A 19,782-nucleotide genomic window follows, 5' to 3' on the forward strand; every position below is an offset into this window, starting at 1 on the left:
TAGGTGAATGGATAAAAAACTGTGGCACATTCAGACAATAAAATATTATTCAGTGTTAAAAAGAAATGAGCTATTAAGCCATGAAAAATCATGGAGGAAACTTAAATGCATATTACTAAGTGAAAGAAGTCCATCTGGAAAGGCAAAACTATGGAGACAGGAAAAAGTTCACCCCTCCTTTTCTCACTTGCTACCCATACATCTGTTCCCTATGTCTGTGTCTCTATTTCTGCCTTGCAAACAGGATCAATTATACCATTTTTTCTAGATTCCACATATATGTGTTAACATACAATATTTGTTTTTCTCTTTCTGACTTAATTCACTTTGTATGACAGTCTCTAGGCTCACCCACATCTCCACAAATGACTCAATTTCATTCCTTTTTATGGCCAAGTAATATTCCATTTATATATGTACTACATCTTCTTTATCCATTCCTCTACTGATGGACATCTAGGTTGCTTCCATGTCTGGCTGTTGTAAATAGTGCTGCTACGAACATTAGGGTGCATGTATCTTTTTGAAATACAGTTTTCTCTGGGAATATGCTTAGTAGAGGGGTTTCAGCATAGTAATTTTAAACCTGATATTTAGCACTATTTATCTGTTACCATCTATAGTGAAAAGCAGGCAGTCTAATAAAAGAGACAAAATGTCCCCCACAAGATTAGGCTAGAAATTAAGTTTTCAAACTGTGAAAACAAAAAATTTCAAAGCTTTCATAATACTTTTCTATAATATGGTATTTTTATTTCATTTATATATTTCAAATAATGGCCAAATAGAAAGGAATATAAAGTTACAGAATTAAATAATTATCTTATAGAGTAATAAGCCATTATTACAAATTCAGCAATAATTTATTAGATTTTGAATGTCTGAAATAAATGTTAATTTATTATACTCATGTAATATATTTATATTTATACATAGGTATAGATGTATGCAAACAAAATAGGGACCCACAATTTAAAAGGTTTATTTTTATGACCATGATAAATTACACATAGAAAGTATTTAAGTAGTTCTGAGGAAAATGTGTTAAAACATGTATGACTGATCCATTAAAAACTCATAATTTTATAGACCTGTCAACATTATAGTTTCTTGACTTTCAATTTTTCAGAAAAATAGCCATGTGAACAGATTTTCACCAGCCAAACTTGTAAAAACAGAACTCAATTTTTAAAAAAATAATAATTCACTATTGTTCTTAAGTCAATAGAATTTTTAAGCACAGAGTGAAATGAAGAACATGCAGCAATTATTCAAGACCTGATAACATTATCAGGATTACTTTGAGGATACATTCTCATTTTTCCTAAATGTGCATAGGCTCATGGTTACAAGAGAAAGAGAGGAGAGAAGGATACAAATATTTGCTGCCAAGATGCTTTCATAGAAGTTCTCTCATTTCCTCTTTATCAAAACCCTAAGATATAGACATTGCTATCACATTTTTACAGCCGAGGAAAGGAAGGGAAGGCATTAAATGGTTGAGGAAATTTCCAAAGGTCACATACAGTATAAATGGGCTGGAATTTGAATTCTGTTGTATTTTTTTTTTTAAATATTATACTCTTAGTTTATTAATCAAAAGATTTCATATCTAATAAATATACTATATTATCTTTAATAATAGAATATTTACATTGTTTTCCCACTTGTTAGCTATATCACGACTATAAAGTTCAGTGCATACATAAAGAAATCATTGAGATTTAAAAGACCAAGTGCTCTAGAAGGGTGGGAAGGGGCAGGAGGTGGGAGGGAGGTTAATAGGGAGGGGACATATGTATACCTATGGCTGATTCATGCTGCTGTATGGCAGAGGCCAGCACAGTATTGTGAAGCAATTTTCCTTCAATTAAATAACTAATTTTGAAAAAAAAAAAACACAAAAAAATAAGGTTTGTAGTTAAAAAGATATAATGCTACTGTATGCTGAATAGACCACAATACAGAGTAAGCATAACTTTCATATGCACTGGGAACCAAAAAAAAAACAAACAAACAAGTGCTAAAAAGTTATGATCCAAAGTGACTGATTGGGAAAATTTTAATCAACAATGAAACTTTGGATAATGTGTGTTAACGTGATTCCCTTGCTTTGGGAACAAACAAATAACAGATCCTCAAATGAAACTTTCTTGAAATGTCCATGCAAAATTCTACAAGGGATCTGCAAAGCCATGCTCTGAATTGCACCTTTAAATTCTGAAGACAACTATCTTCTCCGTTTGCCCTTTACTCAGGCACTGCTACAGGAAGCTCTGTGCATCTTACCGTGCAGCCAGCTCATCTGGTGCGCTAAGACAGCTTCCGTAACTTCCTTGCCCCTTTTCCCCCTCATTTTATGAGCTAAATGATTGTCACCACAAGGAATTTAGAAATGATTGTCACTCAGGACATTTTGCTTTTGGAGGAAGCAGGAAAACATGATAGTTCTAAGGTTCCAAGCATGATTCCTTACAAGGATTCTATACTTAACCATGCGTCAGTTAGAAGAATAGCACGGTAATTTCTACGAACCTCCCTTCGCGGAGGAAAAAGCAAAAATCCTCAGGTCTCAGATAAGATGTTCTTTTTGAGTGAGGATAGTTTTGTTTGTCTACATTCCCTAATCCACACTGTAACATGCAAATAAACTCAGGAGGTGCCTTTTAACAATTGATGCTTTCCTCTGGTGGCCAAGTGGGAGATACTGAATTCCAACCTTAATGAGCTTTTTAGTGCTAAAGGCAAAATTCCTCTGCCATAGCAGCATTTCCTAATAGTGTCAGACAACATGATATATATATTTTTTGGCACGGTACAAATGTTTAGACTCATTTGAGTCTGCTTCTTTCCTTAAGTGCTCATAAAATAAAAGAGAAGAAACACTTTATTTCAAGACGTCAGACCACAGATCACTAAAAGGAGTAATTCTGTTATTTTCTCATCCTTTGTGGTGTATGGTCTTTAGTGTTTACGTAGCAACAGACCAATGAATGAATGAATGAGCAAACAATTAAAAAAAACACATATACATGTGGCTTAAAAGATACACTTACCAGGGCCTATGTTTAAAAAGGTTTGGAAAGCAGTGGTAGTGGGAAGGGCTCACGCTAGCATATCAGCACTGGAGCCAGCAACGGAAACCTCATTTTAGTGGTGAATCTGCAGGAACCCCCATCAATCCAAAGAAGGAAACAGAAGGCATCATTACCTGTAAAGTCATAGAGCTGTGGCAAAGCATCCAAAATGATACCAACCAAAGGCAGGTAGAGGGCAGCAACTTTGACCTTCACCTCTGGTTTAACACAACGCGGGTCCAGGTCGTGAGAACTCAGCAGGCTGTGGATGGCACTGACAGCTTTCTTTTGTACTTTGCTGATCCTGTTGGCACAACACAAAAAGCCAAAGGCTAAGGTGAAGCAAGGTTGACCAGAATGCTCCTAAACAACGAGGTGATGATATGAAAACCAAGCAAAGTAGGGTCGAGGTGTACAGAATCCAGAGACAAGCTGCTTGTGGTCTAGTCCTGGCTCTGCTGTTAGCACAATGTTTAAAGTTCATCATGTTGTAGAATCAGTACTTCACCCCTTTTTATCATTGAATAATATTCCATTACATTTTATTTAGCTAAATAAATAATAAGTGTTTATAAATCTTATAAATAATAATATTACCCTTATGATTTCATCTAAGAGTTTTATGGTTTTAACACTTACATTTAGCTAAATAAATAATATTCCAATCACATTTCATTTAGCTAAAGTGAAAGTCACTCAATCATGTCCAACTCTTTGTGACCCCATGGACTATACAGTCCATGGAATTCTCCAGACCAGAATACTGGAGTGAGTAGCCATTCCTGGCTCCAGGGGATCTTCCCAACTCAGGGATCAAACCCAGGTATCCTGCATTGCAGGCATATTTTTATCATCTGAGTCACCAGGGAAGCCCAAGAATATTGGAGTAGGTAGCCTGTCCCTTCTCCAGTGGATCTTCCTGACGTAGGAATTGAACCGGGGACTCCTGCATTGCAGGCGGATCCTTAACCAGCTGGCTACATTTTATTTATGTAATTCATCAACTGATGGGACATTTGGGTTGTTTCTACTTTTTGGCTATGATGAATTATGAACACTGCTGTGAATATTTGTATAAGTTTTTATGTAGGTATAGGTTTTTTATTTCTCTTAGACATCTACCACAGGGTAGAATTATTGGATCATATGGCAACTCTGTATTTAATCTTTAGAGGAACTACATCATTTTACATTCCCACCAGCAGTTCTATCTTCTCTTTGCCAAAATTTGTTATTATCTGTCTTCTGTATTATAGCCAGGTGCTAAGAGCTGACTATGATCTGCTCCCCTCAAATTCTTATGTTGAAACCTAATCCCTTACGTGATAGTGTTTGGAGGTGGGGCCTTTAGGGGGTGCTTTAGGTCATGACATCAGAGCCCTCATGAATGGAATTAGTGCCTTTATAAAAAAGACTGTAGAGAGCTCACTTAACCCTTTCTGCCACAGGGGAACACAGCAAGAAGATGCCCATCTGTGAACTAGGGAATGAGTCTTCACCAGACACTAAATCTGTCAGCTCCTTGACTTTGAAATTCTCAGTCTCCAGAACTGTGAAAACCTAATCTAAGATATTTTTGTTAGAGCAGCCCAAAGGAACAAAGACAGAGGAGTATTTAACTGGTTTTGATAAACATTTCCCTGATGGATAATTATGTTGAAAACTTTTTCATGGGCTTATTGGTCATATTTTCATTGGAAAAATGTCTGTTCTGATCCTTTGCTCTTTAAAAAATTGAGTTATTTGTTCTTTTATTATTGAGCTGTAATAAGACATAAAAAATATATTTTAGATATAAATCCCTTATTAGATCAGTGATTTGCAAATATTTTCTCCTATTCTGCTTGCTGTCCTTTTCCTTTATTAATGATGCCCTCTAAAGGACAGAAGTTTTAATTTTAATGGAGTCTAACTTACCTCTTTTTCTCTTTTGCTGGGTTTATTTTTGATGTTAGGTTTAAGAAACCATTGCCTAATTAAATTTCTTGAAGATTACCCTTATGATTTCATCTAAGAGTTTTATGGTTTTAACACTTACATTTAGGTCTTTGATATACTTTAACTCTTGTATATGGTGTGAGATAGGGGTCCACTTTCTTTCTTTTGAATGTGGATATCCCATTTTCCTAGTGCCGTCTCTTGAAAACACTACTCTTTCACCACTGATTGTTTTGCACTCTCATTGAAAAATCATTTGACTATAAATGTAAGGATTCATTTCTAGACTCAATTTAATTTCATTAATTTATACATCTATCTTTAGATCAGAACCACATAGTCTTGATTAATTTTGCTTTGTATCAAGTTTTGAAGTGGGATGTATGAGTTCTCCAGTTTTGTTCTTTTTTTTCAAGATTGTTTTGGTTATATTGGAGTCCCTTGAATTTTCAAATGCATTTTAGTATCAGCTTGTCAATTTCTGTAAGGGCCAGCTGGAATGTTGAGAGGAATTGTACTGAATTTGTACATCAACTTGGAGAGTACTGCCATCTTAACAATGTTAAATTTTATGATCCATGAATATGTCATGTCTCTCCATTTATTTAGATCTATTTCTTTCTAAGGTGTTTTGCAGTTTTCAGTGAACAAGTCTTAAACTTCTTCTGTTAAATTTATTCCTAAGAATTTTATTCTTTTGATGCTACTTTAAGTGGAATATGTTTAAAATTTTTATATTGCTCATGGAAGGAGTATAGAAATACAATTAATTTTTGTATATTGATCTTGTATCCTGCAATCTTGCTGAATTCATTTATTACTTTTAATGGCTTTTTTAGTGGGAACTTTAGGATTTTCTATAAACAAATCATGTCACCTGTGAACAGAGACAGCTTTACTTCTTCCTTTCCAACACTGATGCCATGGGTAGAACTTCCAGTAAAATGTTGAATAGAAGAAGAAAGAGTGGACATTTTTGTTTCGCTCCTGACCTTGTAAGGAAAGTATTCAATCTTTCACCAATAAGTATGATATTAGCTGTGGGTTTTTCATAGATGCCTTTATCAGGTTGAAGAAATTCTCACATATTCCTACAGAGTTTGTGGAGTGTTTTCCAGAGGTACTAGATTTTGTCAGATGCTTTTTATTCTTCTATTGTGATGACTGAGTAGGGTTTTCGTCCTTTATTATATCAATTGACTTTAAGATGCTAAACCAATCTTGCATTCCTAGACTAAATCCTACTTAGCCTTGGTGTACAATGGCACCCCACTCCAGTACTCTTGCCTGGAAAATCCCATGGATGGAGGAGCCTGGAAGGCTGCAGTCCTTGGGGTCGCTGAGGGTCGGACACGACTGAGCGACTTCATTTTCACTTTTTACTTTCATGCATTGGAGAAGGAAATGGCAACCGACTCCAGTGTTCTTGCCTGGAGAATCCCAGGGACGGGGGAACCTGGTGGGCTGCCGTTTCTGGGGTCGCACAGAGTCGGACACGAGTGAAGTGACTTAGCATCAGCCTTGGTGTATAACCTTTTAATATATGTTGTTTAGTTCAGTCTGCAAATATTTTATTGAGGATATTTACATCTATATTCATATTGGTCTGCAATTTTCTTGTGATATCTTTATCTGCTTTGCCATCAAGGTGATGCTGGCTTCATAGAATGAGTTGGAGGTGTCCTTTCTTCTATTTTTTGGAAAAACGTGAAGGATTGGAATTAATTCTTCTTTAAACATTTGGTAGCACAGCACAAAAATGCCAGATAATTTACACATGCTTGAAAATCACTATGGATTTAGTGATGTATGGATGTTGTGGACACCCTCAGGTAAGAAGGGTTCCACAGCGATCCCTTAGAATCTAGAGCTATGGCTCCTTTCAGGAGTTCAGCTGTTGAGATGTGTACCACTGGCCCTGTGCCTCAGATGGGTGGGTGTTGGTGAGACTATTAATTGCTTTGGCAGCCAAAGGAATAACTGATCAAGAGGATGTATTATCAGAAAATAAATTGTTTCTGAGACTTCTGCTCATATATAATAAAGTCCATGATGGTATTTTTAATGACTCTCCAGGAGAATAACTGACAAACCAACAACCAGGAATTATTGTTTTGCCAAAGGAGTGACGCTCTTAATTAGTTACCCTTTGGGGGGTAGAAAAGGTACCGTGTGTGTGTGTGTGTGTGTGTGTGTGTGTTGTGTGTATGTCTTTGAAAAAATAGACCTATCTGATTAAACATAATTACATGATGATCTCTGAACATACTCTACTCTCTTACTAGTAAAATAATAGCAACAATCTTATGAGGAATCAAAACAGATGCAAAGCCTGGTTGCTTAGACATTTCACTAGAAGAGAAATGGAAAACAGAGACTACCACTCATGTAGATACTAAAGAGTATTAAGCTTTCAGAAATCATGGAAATCTCTGCTATCAAAGGACAATTAAGATAAAGTATGCGTGCATGTGTGTGTGTGAAGGCAATTTTCTTTCTGCACAAGCCTCCTTCTCAGCACATTCTCAGCATATGTGTCAAGGCACTTCGTGTTGCTGTGGAAATTCATGTTAGCTATAGGGTAGAACGGAGAAGGCAATGGCAACCCACTCCAGTACTCTTGCCTGGAAAATCCCATGGACGGAGGGGCCTGGTAGGCTGCAGTCCATGGGGTCGCTAGGAGTCGGATACGACTGAGCGACTTCACTTCCACTTTTCACTTTCATGCATTGGAGAAGGAAATGGCAACCCACTCCAGTGTTCTTGTCTGGAGAATCCCAGGGACTGAGAGCCTGGTGGGCTGCCGTCTATGAGGTCGCACAGAGTCGGATACGACTGAAGCGACTTAGCAGCAGCCGCAGCATAGGGTAGAAAATTCTACTGAGAAAATTGGGAGGAGTTTGATGAAACTGAAGCCTTGGAAAACAAAGCTAAGGATATTCTTGGTGACTGAATTTCTGAAAGGGGGCAGAATTCAGAGCTGGGAACATCAGACTTCCCACAATGACCTGCTGGGAGAGAGAGACCTACCGTCCCTTAAGCATTATCAGTATGGACAAAGCATTTGGGACACACTTGTTACTGAAGTTACATAAACTTGTGCTCTTGTAATTGTTTCATACAGAGATGTCCTATTTTTGTCACAAAATTATAAATACTTTGAGAAAACTTCAGAATCTTGAATTAGACAACAATCTATAACATACAGTAATGCTGCCATTAATCAGCACATTCTATTTCAGAAACTTCTTGAACAGAGGGAGGAAGAAGGTAGGCATTGTAGGAGTAGGTTTTCAGGCAGAGAGCTAATGTGGTACAAGAGGGTGGGCCCTAGGGAGGGACTCTGGAGACCACGGTCTCTAGACTTGAGTCTGCTGTGTAACTTTGGGCAAGTTCCTTCAATTCCACGGGCCTAACCTGAACACTAAAAGGGCTGAATCTAGATTATTTTCCAATCCTAACACTCCTTGGATTTGAGCCCCTGTCAGCAGTGTGCCAAGTGCATCTGGCTGCTGCCTCTGTGCATACAGGTCACCCAAGGTACACCTCAAAAACAGCTTTGTTTCTAAGCAGCTCACTAACCAAGCATCCCAGGGAAACCTAGTAGAACTGGTAAAGTGAAAGTGCTAGTCGCTTAGTTGTGCTGCTCAGTTATGTCTGATTCTTTGGGACCCCATGGAATGTAGCCCGCCAGGCTCCTCTGTCCATGGGATTCTCCAGGCAAGAATACTGGAGTGGGTTGCCATTTCCTTCTCCAGGGGATCTTACTGACTCAGGGATCGAACTCGGCCTCCCACACTGCAGGCAGATTCTTTACAGCCTGAGCCACTGGAGGCCTTGGTAGAATTGGTAACTACCTCTTAATGAATAAGCAGTTGAAAAGAGCTATTTTATGGTTACTCTCCATCCCTCATGCCTTTCCACGTTCCTATTGGCACCACTTTCTAAAAACGTGGCTGCGTTAGTATACTGTATGGGTGTTTTTCTTTCTGGCTTACTTCACTCTGTATAATAGGCTCCAGTTTCATCCACCTCATTAGAACTGATTCAAATGTATTCTTTTTAATGGCTGACTAATACTCCATTGTGTATATGTACCATAGCTTTCTTATCCATTCATCTGCTGATGGACATCTAGGTTGCTTCCATGTCCTGGCTATTATAAACAGTGCTGCGATGAACATTGGGGTACACGTGTCTCTTTCAATTCTGGTTTCCTTGGTGTGTATACAGTATACTAATGCATATATATGGAATTTAGAAATATGGTAACAATAACCCTGTATATGAGACAGCAAAAGAGACACTGATGTATAGAACAGTCTTTTGGACTCTCTGGGAAAGGGAGAGGGTGGGATGATTTGAGAGAATGGCATTGAAACATGTATAATATCATATATGAAACGAGTCACCAGTCCAGGTTCAATGCACGATACTGGATGCTTGGGGCTGGTGCACTGGGACGACCCAGAGGGATAGTATGGGGAGGGAAGAGGGAGGAGGGTTCAGGATGGGGAACACGTGTATACCTGCAGCAGATTCATTTGGATATATGGTAAAACCAATACAATATTGTAAAGTTAAAAAATAAAATAAAATAAAAAATTAAAAAAAAAATAAAGCATTCATGAACTCTTAAAAAAACAAACAAACATGGCTGCTTCTATTCCTTGGAACTGGTGAATGGTAGAGTTTTTCACCAAGGAAGAGAAATCAGAGTGCAAAAATTTAGTAAGGAGCATCCTTTTTTTTTTTTTTTTGCTTTCTGTTCCATTATAAATGTTTGAGACATACCCTTCCCCTTCAGCATCCAGGGCAGCAGCCAGCTCGGTGAAGAGAAGCCCGGTGAGGAAGTGCTGCTGGCGGTACTCCGGTGTCAGGTCGAACAGGCTAGCGATCTTCTGGTCCTGGAAACTGGAGCAGGAGCTGGAGTTCTATAGAAATGTAAGGGGCAGTTTTCTGAGTAACAAGAACTGGAATTAACACCACGATGGCAAGGATGCATCAAGCACATGCTACCAGCCAGGCTCTGTAGGCACAACACAGTGAAGCAGTTACTGCTCACGTTCCTACGTGTCAGATGAAGAAACTAGGACTTAGAGTGTCCACTCTGCTCAACTAGCGAAGAAGACTAAAATCCTAGGGTCACATCTGGATAGGGAAATGGGGATTCTACCCCATGTTATGGCTCTGAGCTGGTGATTCCTCTATAACAGACTGCTACCTTAATTTAAGGTTCCTGTTTACACTTCTGAATATGATTTACCTACACTGCCTGAATTTTGCTAGCCCGGAAACCAGAAGCAGCATCAGGCAGGGAAGTGTCACATTTACCAGTTCTGGCCAATACCTGTGTTCTGTTCTTAGGGCGTACTTCATATGTCACCAAGAGGCTCCAAATGTCTCTAGCCAGCCTTTCCAGTTTGGTGATGCTGGGAGGTGGTCAGAAGGGGAATATGGGGGAGGACGAGGGGCAGAGCTGGCAGGTGTGGAACAACTGCTTGTAAGTCAGCTCTTCCCCAGTTCACAGGAAGATGGTCATGCGGTGCACATCTGAATCTGAATGTCATCTGGCATGAATAGCTAAGATTTTTAAAAGAATTATTAAGATAAGCCTCCTCCTTTGTGCTAGGATCCAAAGACAATGCATCTGAAAGAAAACCTAAAAAGAAGAAATCTTGCCTGCTATTCTGAGCTACTGATTTGTTCCCTATATATGGAATGTGACTATTAAACAGCAGTACTTTATAAAGTTTTTCTAGAGGACACCAGTCCCCCAAACCGATGGAGGAAAAAAAGAGATTTCCAGAGTCCAGTCATTTTGGGAAGCACTGCTTATCATTCCCCTCTTCCTACTTCCTTTGCCACCCCAGGGGCATTGTAATTTATATAAACAAGTTAGAGACTCTTGAATGGCCTATTGCAAAGAAATCTTTTAACACAGTGTTTCTAAAATGGATTTGTCTTCAGAATTCTATATTTGTATAATACCTCCTAACATCCTGTGAAATGTGGGGCCCACCAAACCTAACCTGCATAATATTGATCTACAAAAAGAGACTGGTCATGCTGTCAAAGCCTCATCTGTAAATATTAATACAAGTGTTACTCTTCTGTGCTGATTAAGAAAAAGAATTTTTAGAAATATACTCTATAAAACAGACCATTTGATTATTTTACAAGGAGATATTTTTAGTGTTTCAAGAACTAAATTTTCAAGAATATGATTCAAGGTGGAATCATTTTGTACTTAATTTCATTCTATATCAGAATCAGCAGAAAGTTCTAGGATCATTCAAAGATATAACACAGTATCCATGTTAAAAACTACTACTAGATCATTTGGGAATCAATATAAAGGAAACTAACTGTAATTTCATAAATTTTATGGTGCTAAGGTTTAGGAAAAGGGAAGTGAGCAAAGGAGACTGTCAAGCTAAAGTACAGACTGTCAGCAAAAGAAGATCTGTGATTTTTCTATGAATTAGACATTTTTCACAGGGCATACAGATTTCATGCTCTAGCTGGCCTCAGCAGGGACCCTTGAACCCAGACAGAAAACAATCACATAGCTTGTAAATGATTAGTTAGATGGAATAACTTTGGGTAGCATACGTATGTGTATCTGGATCAACTGACCTGGTTTGAATAACTCAATTTTTCTTCTAATTACGAAGACCAACCTGCATAGGAATAAATGACTAAGCCAAGCTAATTCAAAGAAATAGCTTAAACACTTTCCAGTTAGCTGATTACCTGGGAAGATATGGAGGGACAGGGAGATGCTGGAGCGGTATCTGCATTCATAAAGAAGAGGTTCAGATTGAGGTAATGCTCATGGCTGCAGAGAATTCTCAGGAACTCCAGCCTCATGGAAATGAGCGTTGGAAGGTTGTTGAGCTTGGCTGACAGCTGGTAAGAAAATGAGGAGGAAAAAGAGGTTTTATTCTATGGTGAATGGAGTTGAGGTTGACAGACACAAAATTATCCTTTCTCCCCAGATTACAGAAATCAGTGGAATAAAAATGAGTGGGACAGGGCAACAGATGGCAAGCTCTGCATTATAGGAAGGTCCAGTAAGTTTTCATCCATTGTCATTGTTTAGTCACTAAGTCATGTCTGACTCTTTAGCAACCCCATAGACTGTAGCCCTCCAGTCTCCTCTGATCATGGAATTTCCCAAGCAAGAATACTGGAGTGGGTTGCCACTTCCTACTTCAATGGATCTTCCTGACCCAGGGACCGAACTTGTGTCTCCTGCATTGCAGGCGGATTCTTTACCACTGAGCCACTTAACTGTTCCTTTTAGGATTCCAATCTAACAGCTGGCCATAATGAGAATGCTTGCCTCAACCCCACCCTCGTCAAATCTCTAATATGATGGATGGCAAGCTCATGCCTAAAATAATCTGGAGGTATGTCTTCGCTGTAACACAATAAAATTTCACAAAAATCCTACCGTGTCTGAGAAACTAAAGGAAAGGAGTTGACCCCACATGCGGCCACACAAAACTAATGAAATAGGCCTGGATGACTTGAATGTCACAAGTGCTCTTTGTGGTTTCTAATTAAAGGCCCCACTGGTAAGCTTTCAAACCAGTCCCTAGATGAAAGAACCAAATTACTTACGAAAGGATGTAGTCCCCGCATAAAAGCCAAGGAGTTTGCCCCAAAGTAGGAGAGGAGGAAGTGGAGGAGAAAGAGAAAGCTCAGAGAATTTTCAGGAAAAATCTTTTCAAACAAACCAACTGTAAAAAAAAGCAATGAAAAGCTGGCAAACATGACAGTCTGGAAGAGACCCCTTGCTTCCCTCCGGCAGGCTGACATCTGAAGGACTGGGACGCTACGGGCCGTGACGGAGTAAGCAAAGAAGGGTTTGATGGACATTCTGTGCTGTGCGTGCTTAGCTGTGTCTGACTCTTTGTGGCTCCATGGACTGTAGCCACCAGGCGCCTCTGTCCATGGGATTCTCCAGGCAAGAGTACTGGAGTGGGTTGCCATTTCCTTCTCCAGGGGATCTTCCCGACCCAGGGATCAAACCCAGGTCTCCCACATTGCAAGCAGATTCTTTACCATCTGAGCCACCAGGGATGGAGCTTCAACCTCAGGATATCACCACAAGGACTCTGCTGGCCCAGCACAGGAAGCCAAGCATCTCACCCTTACAAATGGCCATGCTTCCTCTTCGTGCACTTTAAGAGCAGTTTTATAAACTATATAATTTAAATTAGCACATATTTTAAACCATTTTAGGAAAAAGCCATTGTGTTATGGCATTTTACCTATAGAATCTGTAGTTAGTAGACATTTATTGGAAAAAAAATGAATGCACTATGTACTATAGAAAAAATAGAATATATGACTTCTGTGTATGAACCTTTACCAGAACCCATATTCTTATCAATGTGTATTACTGGCTGATTTTGAACAGGGACACCGGCAAATTAAACTAATTAAAACTCAGTCTTATGCCCTTCACTCAATGGCCACTCACAGAGTTGTTGGGTCAAGCCTGCTATCAGAACTTGAAAGCACAAGATACCTGCATTTGAAAGAAGGCCACATTGTGGGCATCTTTCATAAGTCCCTTAAAACTTCAATGAAGACAAAAATTTCAAAAATAATTTTAGCAATGTTTAAGAAAGAGTAAAGAGCAGTTTGGGCTTCCCAGATGGCACTAATAGTAAAGATCCCACCTGTCAATGCAGGAGATGTAAGACACTTTTGATCCCTGGGTCAGGAAGATCCCCTGGAGGAAGGCGTGGCAACCCACTCCAGCATTCTTGCCTGAAGAATCTGATGGACAGAGGAGCCTAGAGGGCTATAGTCGCTCCAGGGCGTGTAAAGCCATGGGGCCACAAAGAGTCAGACAGGACTGTGGTGACTCAGCATGCACGCAGGCAAGGTGCATCCCGTGTGCAAACATCCTTCGCAAAGGTCAGGGCCCAAAGCTGTAGCCTCGGTGGCCCAATTCTCACAACGATCTTGCTAAGTCAGTTCAGCTGTAATTTCTCACCCTTGAGATCTGACCAAATTCCTCACCCCTCATGTTCCCCAGGTGGTTCTGATCACCCTAACCTGCCTTCAGCAAGAATCCTGTTAGGTTAGTTTGACCAGAATTCTCCCTTTACCCCTGATTTTTCTCTAAGTAGTTTTTCATCTACTTACTACTCTTACCCTGTTCCTTGGCTATAAATTGGTATTTTTCCTTCTGTATTCAGAGTTGACTGCAATCTCTCTCCCCTACTGAAATGTCCAGTGCAGTGGTCCTTATACCTATCACAATGGTCCTGAATAGAGTCTGCTTTACAGTTTAACAAGTGTCATGGATACATTTTTGTATACCAGAGGTGAACCCTGGGCTTATAGTGGTGTTCCAGTCCTTTCTTTCCATATATTCAACATCAAGTTTTGAAAAACAGATTAACTCGTATTTGCAATTCATCCAATGACTTGCCATCCTAAACATCTAAGAGTGACGGCAAAGGGAAATGGCACCTTCCTCCGCCACCTCCTCCCACCATTCTGGTGGGATAGGGACAGAAGATTCAAGCAGGGGCAGGAGGTCAGGCTATACAAGATGTTCCTGCTCTGGTACTTCTGATATTTCCTTAGGATTCTTTGTAAGCCATCTTCCTTATTAGGAGTCTCTTTAGACTCATGGTCTTTTTTAGCAGGGGAGGGGAGATCCTTTTATTTTGCAAATGAGGAAATGAGACTCAAAGAAGTTGAATGACTTATTTATGGTCACTAAGGGACTAACTACAGAGAGTTATTAGTTCTGGTGGAACAGAATGATTAACTCATTGTACCCTGAGTAAAGCAGCCATGGCTCTTTCTTCCCTGGAAAAGTTGCATATTAACTCCTCTAAACTTCAGCTTTATCATATGCAAAATGTTGACAATAACACCTTGCAAGAAGCAAGAGAGATGATTTCTATAATGTGAACACAGAGCTTTGTCCATAGGAAGAAACTAAGGGTAGTGGCGGTGATGGTGATGGTGAAGGTGGTGGGTGGTGATGCTGGTGGCAATGACAGTGATGGGGGTCCTAAAAACAGGAATATGAAAGAAAAGGAGTAGCAACAGTAACTGCTACTTATATTTCTATTATTGGGATAGTTTGAGGAGAATAGTGAACAAAAGTAGGATTCCATTTGAAAAATCTGGGGAGACAGCACTGATACGCTCTTTAATTACAAAATACAGTCAACCCTCTATATGCACAGTTTCTGCATCTGTGAGACAACCAACTGAGGACTGAAACTATTTGGAAAAAAAATTCCAGAACATTCCAAAAAAGCAAAACTTGATTTTGCACAGGCAACTAGTTACACAGCATTTACATTATATTTGATATTATAAGCAATCCATAGATGACTAAAAGTATATGGGAAGATGTGTGTAAATTATGTGCAAATTCTACACTATTTTATTGAAGGGATTTGAGCATCCACAAATGTTGATATCCTTGGGGGTACTGAGAAGGGTCTTAAAACTAATACCCTGAAGGTATACCAGATGACAATATTTGCTTTTTGCTCAGTGAAATTCAGTCTCTTTGACTGATTTTACTAGAGTTCTTTAATGTTAGAATTTCACAACTGCAATTTAATTAATTACCCTAATGTGTGAAAAGAGACCTCATGCTTTCAATTATATACCTGGTCAAAAACTGAATCCCATAGTCATGTAATTCTGTTAAATGCTAAACTGAAGAAAGCAGTTTGTATCACTAATAAGTCTCAATGCCCATGGACCTTGTTGGCCCTTCTGTGCTGGTTTGGTAAATGCTCCAAGAATCTGCACAAACTAGTGTGTCTACCAAAGTTCAAGGCACAAAACAAATGACTTGAAGAATGTACCACAAAACCCAGAATGTACAGGAGTCAAACTGTCTAACTTGGCAATGAACGAAGGAGCACGCCATGGCAATGAGCGTCACGTCAGATGGGAAGGAACCAGGAGCAACAGGGCTAGGTCTGAGGGAACACTCACCTGGTTGCAATAATGTTTGATGAGGTTAAACACAAAGCCACGATCCATGAGTGAGAGGAGGTCATACAAGAAGAAAGCCAGGCTAATGTTGATCTTTTCGGCCTGTTCAGTTTCCTTAAAAACAAGCATATTGATACAAACACCCCCATCATTTGCTAGTAAACCTTGGGGCCCTGGTGGGGGGAAGTTGGGAGAGGCAGGTCATATCTTTTCAGCCAGTGTCCCTCTGAAAGATACTGGGCAAAGCAGGTAACCCTGCAAAACTATAGCGATATACTTTAGAAACTAATTGATGTCATGAGTGTTGAATGAAGTAATTCCTTACCTACTGTTAGTATTTAGGTATATTTGCTTCTAGGTGTTTTTTCCTATGTGCATATTTATCTGTATATAATTGAGTTTATTCTCTGTATACAATAAGGTCCTGAATTTATGAACATTTTCCTACACTCTGGTTTCTCACATTTTCTTAAATTTCTTTATATTGCTTTACTATAATTTGATTCTGCTAATGACTGTTTTAGCAAAAGTAATTTGAAATGTATTTACTATCTTGAATGAGACAGATTCTTAATTTGAAAGGATTGTTACAGAAAATGTAATCAGGATTAAAAAAATCGGTTTTTACTTAAGGAATTTTTTTCTCCAATTAGACAGCATTCCTAGCCTAAGAGAGGGCACAGTCATACACAGTAGAGTGAACTCTTGCATGAATTGAGGCCAGGGTTTAGTTTTTACTACTTCTCAGTGCTCATATTTATGAGGGATTTTACAGCACTTCAGAGCAATCAGGGATTCACTTTTTCATGTTTATGCCCTCTATTCTCAGAATGATAAATCAATTTGCTCTGAACTATTGAAAATATGATTTTAAATGTTTTCCTCTTGTTATGATGAGCAGTTTGCAAATTCAGGCCATGCTGACCAGCCACTGGCATGGGTGGAGACTTGGTAAAGAAGTTTGCACAGCTACCATGGTGTGGCAAGCCCTCATGCTCTTAGCATCCTCCACCTGGACCACTACTTAAGTATCTGTCTGAATATGCTGGGCTTGGAGTCTTCAGTCTTGACTTTGCTGCTAGCTGTGTTGACTTTTGGAAAATTTATCAACCTCACTGCGCCTCATTTTTCATGCCTGCCAAAATGAGACACCATCGCCACTCTCATAAAGTCTGCCATAAGAAATGACCAGGTAGAAGTTTCTTCTCCTAAGTACAGAGCAGCAAACAAATTCTTCATAATGATAAAGGTATTAATAATGATCATTGCTGCTTCAAATTTTATAGACTTTCTAATTTGGCTTCAGATTTTAGAATTTTGTTTTATTTCATTTTACTTTTTTTTTTTTACTTTCTACTTTGAAATAATTTCAAATTTACAGAAAAGGAGCAAGAATAGTCAAAAGAACTCCTCTAATTAGACTCATCAGTGCTGGGTATTTTGCTATATTTGCTTTATCATTCTCTCTTCATGTTCAGTTTTTTTTTTTTTTTTCCTGAACCATTTGAGAGTAGGTTACAAATATCATAAAACTTCAGGGTGTATTTGCTAAGAACAAAAATATTCCCTCTCATAGTGTGTTGACATAATAATTTAAACTGCTTTAATTCCATATTATAATTTCATTTTGTACAAGCTCTATTCGGTTTGTGGGATCTTAGTTCCCCAACCAGGGACTGAACCCGGGCCCTTGACAGTGAAAGCCAAAAGTCCTAACCACTGGGCCACCAGGGAATTCCCCACATTGTAATTTTCAATAGCAATGCCCCAGCCCCACCACAGGGTACTGTCCAGTATAACAAAGTGAATTTAGTTGTCATGTACAGTTAGTTACATTTTAATTACTGTCTTATTTTTCTTTGATTATGAAAATAATATATGCCCAGGGTAAAAAACTTCAGACAGTGAAGAGTAAAATGACACAGTTACCTTCTGAGGTTTTACTAAAAGGGCTGCAATCTCCGAGGTGACCACATTAACAATAGTAGTTATGTCATCTTTGAAACGGTCAGAAAAACGAGTCCTCCGAAAATTGTCCCGCTTGTCCATGTTATGTACATACTGGGCCATGCTTTTCACCTACAGAGAAGATGGGGGAAATGTCAACATGGAAACTGGTGACCTGCTTGTACACTATGGAAAAAGGGGAAAGCCTGGAAGAAAAGCTCATTAACAATGGACTTTCTAACACTTTATCTGTGCTGGTGGTTGGTTGCCCATGCAGACTCTGGTCTGAAAATTGCTCCTGACACCCTGATGGTTACCATGGCAGCAGGAGGTGGGAAGGGTGCCCTCTTCCTGACCCCAGGTCAGGGGGCTCCCTTCTTGATGCTGACAAAGCCAGGGAGCTTAATTCTTCAGCTGCAGCATCACAAGACTCCCCTTCTCTCAACTGGGAAGGCAGACCTGGACTGCACCCCGCCCCGCCAGGACCACTGCAGCACCGTCCTATCATGGCACACAACTTTACAGGAAAAGGAACTGGAGCTTAACAGGAAAAGGAGCTGTTTATGAGACTGTTTTTGATGTAAACTGAAGTCATTTCTGTCTCTGAAACTATAGTGAGAAGAGAGAAATGTCCCTCTTATGTCAGCTTCAAGTAGAACGGGAGAAAAGTTTTTCCAAAAACAATTCTATAGTATGCAGGCTGGAAACTTAACCACTATTTGGAACACTGTCTCTAGGAGAAATTATGTTGTGAGTTTTATAAAACTAGCTTGCTAAATATACATATATACATATGCAAATATTTATATAATTATATATTTAAAATACATATTTAATGTATATGTAGTTTAAATAAAAACCTATATATCAATCAGTGATAGCCTGCATTATGACTAGGACAACACCAGCTCAATGCCTACCACAATTTTAAATCAACATCATGCTTATTTTTGGGGACTTCTTCCTGGGCCAGGAGATTCCTGGGTCAATACAGTCCATTTGATAGAGTCTGAGGTTGTATCCTGTCCTTGTTGGAAACTCTCAGAGCTATTAGAAACAGTTGGATGGGAAAGGCTGGGAGATGGAATGGTTGGGTGTCTGCCCCTTCTATAAATGTGTCCATGATAGTCTGAGAGACACTGCAAAAACAAATGGCCCCGGAACGTTAAACTGCCCACACTTGCCTCAAGGTGACCCCCTAGGTCAGGACTGGAAGGAGAGGGGACAAAGACAGTGTATGGGAAAATGACTTTCACTCCTAAGAGCGCTGGGCCTCCCTGGTGGCTCAGATGATAAAGAATCTGCCCGCAGTGCAGGATACCTGGGTATGAACCTTGGGTTGGGAAGATCTCTTGGAGAAGGGAATGGCTAACCCACTCCAGTATTCTCATCTAGAGAATTCCACGGACAGAGGAGCCTGGTGGGCTACAGTCTATGCGGCTGCAAAGAGTCGGACATGACTGAATGATTAATACTTTCACCTTTGTAAGAGCTCTAATAGCAGATTTCTGTTTCTAAGAAGCCAGGGCTGGCAATTTTCTTTAGTACTGAGATAAACAGAGATTAAAAAAAAAGAAACAAACAATCAAAAAACAAAAAAAAGGTAAATTATGAAGCAAAAGCAGATAGATAGGTAAATATGTTTTAAGACAATGCCATAGCCAGCTTGGGGAAGACCTAAAAATCTAAAATCCTAAAGCCCAGGGTAAGAACCCCAGTTTCTTTTCACAGTAGAGTCCTTTTTGGCTCAGGACACAGGGATGTGTCTGTACCCCCCAGAGTTACAAATCCTTAGTGGAGGACCTGAATGAGATATAGGAAC

At 39.4% G+C, this 19,782-nt stretch overlaps 1 protein-coding gene across 1 annotated transcript in view; it reads right to left on the bottom strand.

Annotated features, from left to right (window-relative positions):
- Positions 1-19,782, bottom strand: part of DOCK8 (dedicator of cytokinesis 8) — a 236,012-nt gene that overhangs the window by 43,627 nt on the left and 172,603 nt on the right. Inside the window, exons 25-29 of the mRNA XM_055578247.1 lie at positions 17,943-18,092; positions 16,014-16,127; positions 11,772-11,927; positions 9,810-9,949; positions 3,212-3,381 (exon numbers count right to left, since the gene is read on the bottom strand). Of these exons, the coding sequence (XP_055434222.1) occupies positions 3,212-3,381; positions 9,810-9,949; positions 11,772-11,927; positions 16,014-16,127; positions 17,943-18,092 (730 nt within the window). The remainder of the gene's footprint in view (positions 1-3,211; positions 3,382-9,809; positions 9,950-11,771; positions 11,928-16,013; positions 16,128-17,942; positions 18,093-19,782) is intronic.

This window comes from Bubalus kerabau, chromosome 4, assembly GCF_029407905.1.
Source record: "Bubalus kerabau isolate K-KA32 ecotype Philippines breed swamp buffalo chromosome 4, PCC_UOA_SB_1v2, whole genome shotgun sequence".
In the NCBI taxonomy this organism is placed as follows: domain Eukaryota; kingdom Metazoa; phylum Chordata; class Mammalia; order Artiodactyla; family Bovidae; genus Bubalus; species Bubalus kerabau.